Source organism: Cololabis saira, chromosome 3, assembly GCF_033807715.1.
Source record: "Cololabis saira isolate AMF1-May2022 chromosome 3, fColSai1.1, whole genome shotgun sequence".
In the NCBI taxonomy this organism is placed as follows: Eukaryota; Metazoa; Chordata; class Actinopteri; order Beloniformes; family Belonidae; genus Cololabis; species Cololabis saira.
This window is the reverse complement of record NC_084589.1, coordinates 39,635,000-39,648,400: the sequence shown is the minus strand read 5'-3', so window position 1 is coordinate 39,648,400 and position 13,401 is coordinate 39,635,000. Positions and strand designations below refer to the sequence as shown.

The 13,401-nt window shown below is 42.2% G+C and overlaps 1 protein-coding gene across 1 annotated transcript; it reads left to right on the top strand.

Moving 5' to 3' along the window:
• Positions 1-2,965: 2,965 nt before the first annotated feature.
• LOC133440659 (uncharacterized) lies at positions 2,966-5,738 on the top strand. Its single transcript, XM_061717981.1, has 4 exons — positions 2,966-3,072; positions 3,169-3,357; positions 4,033-4,766; positions 5,716-5,738. Exons 1-4 carry the CDS (start codon positions 2,966-2,968, stop codon positions 5,736-5,738), a joined length of 1,053 nt encoding a protein of 350 aa, XP_061573965.1.
• The last annotated feature ends 7,663 nt before the right edge of the window (positions 5,739-13,401 follow it).

The following is a 13,401-nucleotide window of genomic DNA, read 5'->3' as shown; positions in this document are numbered from 1 at the left end:
TACAAACGGGCTGTATTGGAAAACGGCTTCACTATTGGAGTGTTTGGATTGTCGTTTCTTTGCACTGGATGTTTATTGGGAGCTTTGGAAGTTTGGACGACCCGCGTGTGCTGCGCAATACTACTATCGCATGGTAAGCCACGCCTCTTTTCATTCATAAAGCTCTTATGCGGAGCCGCGTTCCATAAAAGATATCCTTGTGTGTTATGAGTACTGCAAGCCAAAGTGTGGAAATTCAAGGATTGAAAAGGATTTGATGTGAAAAATGTCAGAGGCTGCAGCTAAAGAAAATGACTCTGCGTCTGTGCTCTCAAAAAGGAGTGTAAAGTTTACCTTAAAGGGTCTGACATTTTATTTAAAGACATGCCAAGAAAAAAGGTCTTTGAAATGCAAGCAGGTTAAAAGGAGCATGGATAAAATGTGTGATTTGATGGTATCCATTGATAATGTGAAGTCGGTGCAAGCCCAGCTGAGTAAATGCATTACATGCTTTGAGGAAGCTAAAGATATGCATGAAGCCATTCTGAATCTGAATTTGCCAGAGGATGAAGTTGAACGGCAAAATATATATTTTCATGCAAAAGGTTTTGAGTTTTCAAATTTCATTGAAAAAGTAAAATGTTGGTTATCTGATGCTGGTTATCCATATGTGCAATCAAATGATGCTGCAGAACCTTCTGGTAACTCGAGTGTGGCTTCTGATGAGATTAATCCTGAAGACAGCGTTTCAAATGTTTCATGTCAAGAGGAAAAGCGTTCCAGAGCACATTCTAAGTCATCTAAGGCCTCATCTACATCATCTGCAAGAATAAAGGCACAAGCAGACAAAGCAGCACTTATGGAGCGTATGGCTGCATTAGAAAGGAAACACGCGTTGGAAGCCAAAGAGGAAGAACTCAGAAAGGAGAAAGAACTGTTCACTTTGGAAACCGAACTTGCTGCCGCTAATGCAAAGCTGAATGTGTTGGAAATCAATTCAAAATGTGGCTCTAAATTATCGGACGCACTGAACTCATATTACGACAGGAACTGGACTGGTGCTCCAGGAACACGTCCGCTGAATCTTCACGCGGATGATTTTGTTCCACAAAAGGATGCTGCAAATAACAGTCAAAGTAAAGCTCCCATAACTCGGGCTGTCACTGTCAGACCTGTAGATGCAACAACAACGCAAACTGACGTCAGACCATCACACACAACCAGCACCCAAGTGAATGTCAGGCCTGGACCAGCAGCAACGACACAAGACACTGGCCCAGTAATAAGTCAAACTCAAACAACACAAATGTTTCCAAACACCTTGAATCTACCCCACAACAATAACCCCTGCAATGATATTATGGACATTATGCAAAGGCAAAATGATATCACTGCACTGTTGGTTCAGCAAAATTTAACATCTGCTTTGCCTGTGAGAAATATTCCTGTGTTTGATGGTGACCCTCTTCAGTTTAATTCCTTCATGAGATCCTTTGAAAACTGTGTAGAAGGAAAAACTAACAATGCCAGTGATTGCTTGTCATTTTTGGAACAATACACCAGGGGACAGCCAAGAGACCTTATCAGGAGCTGTCAGCATTTGCCCCCAAGCGTGGGTTATCAGAGGGCCAAATTCCTGCTGATGGAGCATTTTGGCAATGAACATAAAATCGCTTCTGCTTATATGGAAAAAATTCTGAATTGGCCCCCCATTAAAACAGAGGATGTACCAGCGCTGCAATCTTTTTCCCTGTTTCTTCGAGGTTGCTCCAATTTAACACAGCAGATAATGTACATGAAGGAGTTGGATATGCCCTCCAATCTCATAATCATTGTGATGAAGCTTCCTTACAAGCTACGGGAGAAGTGGAGGAGCGTTGCATGTGATCTGCAGGAGCAAAATGGATGTAGAGTAATGTTCACTGACCTCGTGACATTTGTGGAAAAACAAGTCAAGATCCTCTCTGACCCATTTTTTGGTAATATTCAAGATCTGCCACCTGTCAGCCGCAGCAAAGCCCCCAATGTCAGTCACACAAAGCAAAGGAGAAATGGAAGCACTTTTGCCACCAGTGTCTGTGCAGTAAAGGAAAGCAACAAGATCGACATGGACAGTAACATCAAGTCTTCTGCCCAAAACTATAGCAAATGTTGTCTATTTTGCAAACTTAACAGTCACTCTCTGGATAAATGCTCACAGTTCAAGTTAAAGATGCATCGGGACAAGATAAGTTTCATACAGGAAAATGGAATTTGTTTTGGTTGCCTGAGAGTTGGTCACAGAAGCAAAGACTGCAGGAGTCGTTTGGTCTGTATCGTGTGTGACCAGAAGCATCCATCGGTCCTTCACATTCAGGAAAAGGATAAAGGTACATCCTTAAAGGACGCACAAGCTGTGAGCTCTCCACCAAGTGTTTCACATGGATCTTCTCAGACATGTGGAGCTATAGGGGCCGGTGATGAGGATGATGCTGTCTTCTCCATTGTTGCAGTAAAGGTGAAATGTCAGATGAGCAATGAGGTTGTGCAAACTTATGCTTTTTTGGATCCTGGGAGTTCAGGTACATTTTGCACTGTCAGTCTGGCAAGGAGACTGGGCCTGAGAGGCAAACCAGCCAAAATTTTACTGAGAACCATGGCACAGAAGAAAATTGTGAGCACCACTGTGTTGTCTGGTGTGGAAGTGTCTGGCATGGATGTGGATGATTTTATCGAGTTACCGAATGTTATGACTCAAGAGACTATGCCAGTATCAAGACTTAACATTCCACAGCAAGAAGATATTGCGAAATGGTCTTATCTGAGGAACATAAAACTTCACCATCTGGATGCAGAGGTGGATCTGCTCATTGGGACAGACGCTCCCAAAGTGATGGAACCCTGGGAGCTGATTAACAGCCAGAGTGAAGGACCATACGCAGTCAGAACCAGAGTTGGCTGGGTAATTAATGGACCACTACGCAGTGGAAAAAGCAGTGGAGTCAAGATGGGCTGTTCCGTCATCACGACGAATCGTATCTCTGTGGAACATCTGGAAGAGATGCTCATCAGTCAATATAACCATGATTTCAGTGAAAAGACATCAGTGGAACGGTTGGAAATGTCAAGAGAAGACATTAAATTCATGAAAATTGTGCAAAGTACAACAGAAATGAAAAGTGGACATTATTGCATTGATTTACCTTTCAGAGAAGATGATCCTGCGTTACCAAACAATCGCTGTGTGGCAAAGCAGCGGCTTCAAGGCCTGAAGAGGAAATTTGAGAAAGATATCAAGTACAAGGAGGAGTACACTTCATTTCTCAGTGACATGTTGGATCAAGGTTATGCTGAGATGGTACCCACAGAACAGCTGGAACAAGATGATGGAAAAGTGTGGTACATTCCCCATCACGGAGTACATCACCCTACCAAAGGAAAGTTGAGAGTTGTATTTGACTGTGGGGCCATATATAAAGGAACTTCACTGAACCAGCATCTGTTGCAGGGACCAGACTTAACCAACTCTCTGATTGGAGTCCTCATCCGGTTCAGGAAGGAGCCTGTTGCAGTTATGGCAGACATCCATGCTATGTTTCATCAAGTGCAGGTACCTGATAAGCATGTTGACTTCCTCAGATTTCTGTGGTGGCCCCAGGGCGACACCGACCAAGAACCAGCAGAATATCGCATGAGGGTACATTTGTTTGGAGCTGTATCATCCCCAAGTTGCGCTAATTATGCCTTGAGAAGAACTGCAGAGGATAATACGTCTGATTTCTCCCCTGAAGTAATAAGTACCGTCAACCATAACTTCTATGTAGACGACTGCCTGAAGTCCACAGCCTCGGGGGGAGATGCCATTCAACTGGTGAAGGACTTGACTGCACTCTGTGGGAAGGGAGGATTCAGTCTCCAAAAATGGGTAACGAACAGCCGGTCTGTGTTGATGTCAATCCCAAGTGACATTAGAGCGACAGAGATGAAAGAACTGGATTTGGACACAGATCAGCTTCCTGTTGAAAGAGCGCTTGGATTGAAATGGTGTGTTGAGTCTGATAAGTTCATGTTCAGGACTTCAGTGCAGGAACGGCAGCAAACTAGGAGAGGAATTCTGTCTGTGGTGAGCTCGCTGTATGATCCACTAGGATTTTTGGCTCCTTTCACCATGTCAGCCAAGTTAATGTTGCAGGAGCTCTGTAGAAGAAACCTGATGTGGGATGAACAAATTCCCCCCTCCTTCTCCAAGCAATGGTCTGATTGGCTGAGCGATCTTCAAAAGATGAGTGCATTCACAGTTGAACGCTGTATCAAACCTCATGACTTTGGCACATTTGTGACAGCGCAAATCCATCATTTTTCTGATGCAAGTCAAGTTGGTTATGGAACAGTGTCTTACTTGAGAGTGGAAGATGGTGATAAAGTGCACGTGGGATTTCTTGTGGGGAAAGCCAGAGTTGCTCCCCTGAAGCAAATCACCATTCCTCGCCTGGAGCTCACAGCAGCCGTTCTCGCTGTCCGAGTGGATGCCATGTTGCGAAAGGAGCTACAGTGGCAGGTGGAGAGGTCGATGTTTTGGACTGATAGCACGACCGTCCTCAAGTACATCTGCAATGAAACTAGACGTTTCCACACCTTCGTTGCCAACAGAGTCTCTGTTATTAGAGAAGCTACGGATGTTGGTCAGTGGAAATATGTGAGCACGAAGATCAATCCTGCAGATGAAGCATCACGTGGATTGACTGCTGAGGAGCTTCTTACAAATGGAAGATGGATTAAAGGCCCGGAGTTCCTCCGTTTGTCAGAAAGTGAGTGGCCTGTGCCTGATTTTGAGCCAGCTGTGATTCCTGCTGATGACCCGGAGGTCAAAAAAGAACCAGCAGTGTATGCCATCGTTAAGCACTTAGAGAATCCCACAGACTGCCTCATTCATTATTTCTCATCATGGAGGAGACTTAAAACATCTGTTGCCTGGTTCCTTGAGCTTAAAAGACTTCTTTTTCTTTTGAGCCAAAAGAGAAAAGAGTTTAAGGCTGCTGAGAGTGACAAGGACCAAGGAGCTAAAAATTCTGTGGAACAAAAACTTCAGAGTTTCAAGACCACACTTCGAAGGAGGATTTTGAACCCGGAAAATTATGAGGAGGCAGAAAAGGCAATATTTCGTTTTGTCCAGAAGTACAGGTTTGAGAATGAAATTGCCTCACTGACACATGGCTTGAATAACATCTCCAAGCACAGCCCACTGTACAAGCTGGATCCAATACTGGACGACGGCATTCTCAGAGTTGGGGGTCGTCTTCATAAATTGGCATTACCATCAGAAATCAAGCATCCTGTTATCCTGTCAAAAGACATGCATGTTTCCCAGCTTATTCTACGTCATATCCATCAACAGCTTGGACACGCTGGTAGAAACCACATGTTGCATCGGCTTCGACAGAGATATTGGATCATCAGTGCCAATTCTGCTGCAAGGAGGACGATCACAGAATGTACAGTGTGCAGACGGTACAGAGGAAAACTCGGAGAGCAGAAGATGGCAGACTTACCAGAGGAGAGAGTCATGCCAGACAAGGCTCCTTTTACAGATGTCGGAGTGGATTATTTTGGCCCCCTGGAGGTCAAGAGAGGAAGAAGCCTTGTGAAAAGGTATGGAGTGCTGTTTACCTGCCTCACCAGTCGTGCAGTTCACCTGGAGGTGGCACACACACTTGATACACATTCCTGTATTAATGCTGTGCGGAGATTTGTTTGCAGAAGAGGCCCTGTGTCAAGCATGAGGTCTGATAACGGCACAAACTTCATTGGAGCCAACAAAGAGTTGAAGCAAAGTCTTGCTGCTTTGAATGAAGAGAAGATTCAAGGTGCTTTGGTTCAAGATGGGATTAAATGGAGCTTCAATACACCAGCAGCCCCACATCAAGGTGGTATTTGGGAACGTCTGATTCGCTCAGTAAAGAGCATGCTTTCTTCGGTTGTCGGACAGCAGGCGTTGGATGATGAGGCCCTGCAGACGCTGTTTTGTGAGGTGGAGGCAATACTGAACGACAGACCCATCACAAAAGTTTCTGATGACCCCAATGACCTTGAGGCCCTTACACCCAATCATATTCTGTTGCTAAAGGGAAAACCCATCTTTCCACCAGGACTCTTTGAACAGACTGATCTATACACAAGGAAAAGATGGAGACAAGTACAGTATATTGCACAACTCTTTTGGAAAAGATGGATATCCGAGTACTTACTTGTGATGCAAGAAAGACAACGGTGGACAAGGCCAAGAAGAAACTTCTCTCCAGGAGATATTGTCATCATCGCTGATGCTACAGCTCCCAGAGGATCCTGGATGATGGGCCGAGTTCTGAGTACCAAGTCTGATGCCAAAGGATTGGTCCGTTCTGTGTGCCTTCAAACTAAGACCAGTGTTTTGGAGCGGCCTGTAACGAAGATCTGCCTGCTCCTGGAGGCCACGGCTTAGGATCATGGACATTATTCTCTCTCTTTCTCCCTTACTTCTCTATACTCTGTCTGGTTGTTTCGTTTACAGTATTCCAGAAGAAGACGGAAGAATCACCTCCCGTTAGAGTTAGGGAGAGATAAAGAAAATAGCTCCTTTTAGAAATGAATGTAATTGTGAGTTTACACTTTCCACAATTAGGGGCCGGAGTGTAGGAGCTATTTGTCACTTTTGTATTATTTAATCATTTATTATTTAGTTAGTTTTTGTGGTCTAGTTTTGGGAATACACTTTTAATTTGTTTATGATATTTAGTATTGATTAAGTTTATTTTGTTACTTAACCATGTTTTATTTTGAAAGTACAGGGTAGCTGGAGCGCACCAGGTGAGATTATATATATGGGTTGGCAGACACAGGTGAGCCAGGCACCTGGGAGGGCAGATGGTTTTTTACCAGGGCAAGAGAGGCGTCAGAGATCTTTGCTCGTTTGTTTGCCAGGAAAATAAACCATTGGAAACTTTATTTTTGCCTGGACAATGGACTTTCTGTATCCTGCGTAAATCCACTCCCTAGGTGTCTCAGTGGCCGTTTGATTATTATAGTTTGATACTTTGAGTTGAATATTTTGATTTATTTATTTATTTTGTTATAATGCACCTGGAGGACAAATAGCCACTACAGGTACCTTTATTAACAGAGGTCTGCACAATATCAAAATGTATAAAACAAATGAAATAAAAATAAACTGCCTGCATATATAGAATAAAAATGCTTCTTGAATAAAATAAAACAAATATCCCTTTCCTGCATAACAATTAAATTAAAATACACTGTGCAATTAATACAATGTAGACAGTAACAGGCAGACTTTTCCACTGAGGTTGACAGTTGTGCAAATCTCAAATAAAACATTCAAGTCAATTTGTCACAAAATAAGCTATATCAAAATCATTAAAAAAATAAAAAAATAAAAAAAATAAAAAATCGATATAAACGATATTGTCTCATACCATATCGCGTTTGAAAATATATCGATATATATTAAAATCTTGATATATCGCCCAGCCCTAACTGGCATAGCCACTGTGTTGACTTCTGAGCTGTGAATAAGACCTGACAGATAATAGTCTTTCATATTTTAAAGAGAATGTCTTCTTGTGCTGTTGACCTAAAGCCACTGAACGGTCTGGGCCGGTCCGGTTCGGAGCGGTTAGACTGGTCCACCCAACTCAGGTGAGCGTTCACACAGCAAGTCGGACTGCTGGGCACATGGGGTTTAGACCAAATACCTCGGGTGGTGTCAGACAACAATTGAGGTCATCCAGCAGGTCGTTTTTTTGTTCTGCTGGGCTTTTGGTTCTTTGTACGTATAGTACATGCTGCATTGTATGAGATAAGGATACAGGCTTGTTTGTTTCATGGTTTCTTTTGTTGTTGGCAGTGACTTCTTTCCACCAATCAATGGATTGTATCGCACCGGTAGCTCTGTCCTTAACGTACCATTTTTATATGGACCTACAACTGGAGGGAACCAGTAATGGTGCTGTTTGATTTGGTTGTATGGGACCCCTTTTATAATGGAAACAGACTTATAAAAATAACGTATCTGACCATACTGGCCCGGACCAAACTGCTCATTGGAAACGGGGCTTCACAGACTGGCTGTAGATTGGCCTGGAAGCATCTGAGGAAAAAGCTAAGCAAAGAAGACTGCCTGACCTTGAGTCAGCTAAATGCCACCAAAGTGACATTTGAAATGGGAGGTGTCTTAACAAATATCTGCTTGTAGCTCCTAAGCTCCAGCGGTGTGCATCAGCTGAACAAGCCAGGTGTGTAACGGCTGAAAATGCAAGGAACCCAAGAGCACAACAACAAGCATATTGGCAGAGCCCAAGAATGTTTTAATCCGGTCCAAAAAACAGGCAGAGGTCAAGACCGAGCAGACAGGCAGATAAAACCAAGGGGGAAGGCAAAATCAAAAAACGGGGAAATAGGCTCAATATCAGGCAGGTAGTATCAGTAGGCTGGGAAATGCTGGCGAGCTAGGAATTGTTCTCGTTCTCGTTTTTTTTTTTTTATTTAAATTTTTCTGACGATGAGCATTACTTTTCTCAGTCAAAAGCGTTACCGTGGCGACGATAGACGCCGAAAAGTGCGCCCCCCCTTCATCTGATTGGTCCATATTTGATAGTTCCTACTTTCTAGGTAACTAGAAAGTAACTTTTGAATGGTTTGACATAAGGAGTCGTGGGTGGTGTCATCAGACTCGGTTTTGAGTCCTTGAACATAATTGGTGTAAATTATCCACGCCCCTTCGTCTGATTGGTCGTGTGAGGAACCAGAGCGGCCTCCCCACGTACAAGGGGACAAGGCAAAACTGGAGCTGGGTGATGAGGTGTAAAAAGAACCTTGCAGAGCGTAGAATGCCAAAAAAATAAGGCTTTTTATTCCAGGTAAAAATAACACATACAGGCAGAGGGCAAAATCAGTATTGCAAAAAAGAAGGCACAATGGGGCATAGCCTCTCAGCAAGCTTCCTCCATTCAGCAGCCTCTTTCTGGTATCCAGCCGCTGTTTTTAACCCCAGGCAGGGTGGAGAGGTTGATTGGACACAGGTGTGCCACTCCCCCGCAGACCACGCCCAATCCTCCACTCTGCCACACACATTAAAAAAATGTCCGGTGATGGTGAGAAGGGGAGGGGTTGCTCACTTTCACACAGGTCGATATTTGATAGTCCCTATTTTCTGCCATAACTTTTGAACGGGATGTGATAAAGGCACGTGGGTGGTGTCATTGGACTCTGTTTTGAGTCCTTGACCTTTTATTGGTGAAAATTGAACGTGCAAGGGCCCGTTCATCCCTGCTTGCAGCTTTAATTTAATTTATTTTTTCTCATTTTTTTTATTCTTCATTCTTCTATTTTATTACTTGTAGAGAGGACTGTGATTTCATTGTGATGTATGTTGAACATACAGCATCTGACAATGAAACTTTAAATTCGCACTATGTGTGATGTCCCATTCTTCTGATACGGGTTCACTGAGGTTATAAAGGGATGAACATGGTCAGCAACAGCACTTAAATAGGGCGTTGCATTTAAACAATGTTGTCACATGAAGCAGTTTCTTCTGCATCAGTAGGCGCTGTCCCCTAGAGATCAAATCCAGAGGAGCCAGATAATTAACTGTATCAAAGAGGAAAATTATTATGTTGGCTGGTCAGGCCAGTGAATTGTGACCTCATTTTCCTGTTCTTAGCTGACAGGAGTGACACCCGGTGTGGTTCTTCCCCTGCTTCATGGTTCCATGTATTGAGCATTCAGAGAGGGTCTTACACACATTGGTTGTAACAAGGGATTATTTCAGTTACCATTTTCATTTTTTATCATCTCAAACCAGTCTGGACAGTTGTCTTTGAATTCTGACATCAACAAGGCCCGATTTGTTTGATTTCTACTCTAGCAGGTTGACCTGAGCTTGTGTAAAGCCTTAGACATAGTTAGGCTTTACTGAGCTGTTGCCATGTGGCCGATTCGATATTTGAACAGGTTTGCAGTAAAGTGTGACATCACAGTCCTAGATTAGAGTCCCCTCCTCTTTACTCTACCGATAACTATAGTGGGTCGCACAAAGCTATGAAACCCATTGTGTGGAACAGACAGGGTGGAGTTGAGTAGGTGTCTGACTCCGCCCCCTAAAACCAGATTAAGATCAGATTCAGAAAAATGTATTAATCCCTTTGGGAGGTTCCCTCGGGGAAATTGATATCTCCATCTCACTCACTCAGCACTGTTATATACAAGAACCAAGAAAGCACAAATACAAGACCCCAAGAACCAACACCCATATATAAGATAATAGTGCAATAAATAGAATTATATGAATAGAAAATAAATTAAAAAATAGAATAAAAATATAGGTGGATTTGTGCGTGTACCGGAAACATGTATAATATAACATATACATATATACTTATATATAGAGAGTGAGTATGTATGTGTGTTAGTAATAATAATTGTTATATATGGTGTGATACATGTTTTTTGTATACCACAATATATGTTATGAAAATATTGCACAAAGTTATTGCACAAGTTATTGCACTGTCCTGGTTATTGCACAAACCAGCTGCTATAAACAAAAGTACAAAGACATGGTTGAAATGGGTGTTTTTGTACTGCATCCCATGGGGTGCTTATACTTCATTAGGAGCTGAGGACATTGTTTCAGTTTTACAAAAGGTAGGAAAAAGGAAAACTGACAATATATTCACGACTAGCTCACTCCTCTCTGTGTTGGAAAGTTATGGTAAACGTTTAAACAAACATGGCCAAACATCAGTTTGTGAAAACCGGGAATGAGAATTTATTGAACTATTTAGTTTCAGGATATCCCCCTGTCTACGTGACTGTATACAAAGTTAAACTGGTGTTTATTTCTCATCAGTTGAGTTAGCTTTTTGGGGATTTGGATTTGTTGGCTCAGCCTGCTGAAGTTTAACCAGCCAACATGATTATTTCTGCTCCTAATGCAGCTGTGATTGTGTAACGGAAACTTCAATCTGTGCCGCAATACTGTGGAAGTACGAAAAACAGATGAATGAAAGGAAAGGGGCTGATTTATTGCCGCCCCCCCAGGATTTTAAATATTCACGGTTCAAAATAAATTGAATTAGTGGAAAGAAAAGGATTAAAGGAAAGAGGAAGATGGGCTTTTTTCATGGCATGAGCAAGGGTTTGGCATCAAAGGTGTAAGGGATACATGAATATTGTTTTTTTAACCTTCAGGATGATATTAATTAAATTAAAATCTGAATAAACACATTCTTTTCTGTGGAAAACCTGTTCATTTAGCTGTCACTTGGGATGTAATTCTTTAGCCCCCTTCCCCTTTGTTTGGGACATCTTTAGCTGCAGCTGCAACGGGCTCAGGGATGCAGTGATTGAGAATAAAGTGTGCTGATCCATCACAAAGCACAATGCTCTGTGTAACCTTGATAGCGAGCGCTGGTGGACCGGCAGGGGTGGGAGTGCAGGTTGAACTGATGGAGGGGGCTTCAATTTATCTTGTGCTGCAGTGGCGGCAGCAGGATTTATTGGGCTTTGGATGTCATCCTGTGACAAGACGAGCATTCTTTCCGTGCATTATGGGCCCAGATGATACTAGTTGGAGGCTCTCAGTAAATAACCTTGAGTTTATGTCTTCTACTGAGTTATGCATTGTGTTAAATTTATGATTTGGGCCCTAAGGAATTAAATATAAAAGAATATACAAGTAGAACTCCCAGTGAAGCATGGACAGAGGTGGAGGAAATGCATTCGGCTTGCTTTATGGTTAATAATATAAAAACAAAGTCAGTGTGAGAGCGAGGAAAAAAAAACTAGAGAAAAGCACATGTTGGCAAGTATTTTCAGTAATCCTCTCATAATTCTATGTCCGACACACATCGGGACAAAAAAAAAAAAAAATAGTGCACAAAATTTCAGGAATGTGGACTGTTTATGGATCATTTGGACTGTCCACGACTTTATTGTCCATGCTTAATTGTACAGCTGTGAACATTTGAGTATCACACGATTCAATTCTTGAAAAAGGTATTTCATTTAGTCTACAAGGGCCCGATTTACTAAGATCCTAAATAAAGAGTACTAAATTGCGTGTGCACTGAAAAAGTTTGTGCGTGCTGTTGTTGTGTGTTTTGCGGGTGATCAACAGGTGCAAACAGCAGTATTTAAATGAGGTGTTGCGCGTCATGGAAAGCAGGATATAGTCGCAAGCGCAACATGAAATTTGACGAGTTGGAGTTAGAGATATTAGTGGACGAGGCAAATTGTTGTGCCGTATTCAGCACCCCTGCCGTGAAAAGCACCCCCTCGTATATTCAATGATAAGTAGACCAAGAAAAAAAACAACACACTGACACTTCAATATATTTATATATACACACTCACACAAACACATACTTAGGAGTTTATATTATATATATTTACAAATATTATGGAAGACAACACAGTAAGCAGGCTATTAATTAATGACATCAATAACCATTTACCCGATTTTTGTTATCTGTGACTGTGATTGTGGGAAAGTATGACTATTGTGGAATCCATGAGCGCATTTAAACATGAATCATTAACACAAAACTGGACGCTAAACAGAACGTGACACGGAATGAGAATATCATTTTTGTCAGACGAGGGGGTGCTTTTCACGGCAGGGGTGCTGAATACGGCACAACACCGGACCGGGGTATGACAACTGCAGAACAAGTGTAGGCGCAAAATGAGAAACACTTTTTTTCTCCATGAAAAAACGTGATTTATTTATTATCACAAATAAAAAAATGAATGTGCCTCCTGTGGCAACCTTTTGCTGAATAATACTCGATTTAACATTCAAATAAAATATTTCTCCTTTTGCATGTGGAGATTAGCACCTTCCTTTCGAATGTATTAAATACAGATGCAATCACAATCCCCGCAAAAACTTTCAGGCTTGGTAAATCTCATTGCGGGTGGTAAATGGAGATATTTGCATTTTCCCCTCCCAGTATTTAGGATTTCTGGCGGGTACGCCCCATATTGATTATTCATCAGGGCAAAAGTACTAAATGAATAGCGTGTGCTATTTTGCTCATTTGAGAGGCGCAGTCCTCTTTGCACGCTGTTAGTAGATCAGCTGGCACATTGGTTTGCGGGTGATGTCAAGTTTGCACACGTTTTTACACACGCAAACCTTTAGTAAATCAGGCCCCAAGAGTACTAATTTATACAAGTGTCCTGTGTACAAACAAAAATTTATAAAAAAAAAAACCCATTGGCATTGGTCACAACATACAACTTCGAGTTTGTATATTTTAATAAATTCTAACATACCCCTTTTACACCAAGCTGGTTCCAGGGCTGGTTCTGGGCTAGAGCCAGACTTAGCACCAGTTCTTTGGTTTTACACAGCCTAAGCACCGGCTCCTGGCTCTCAAAACT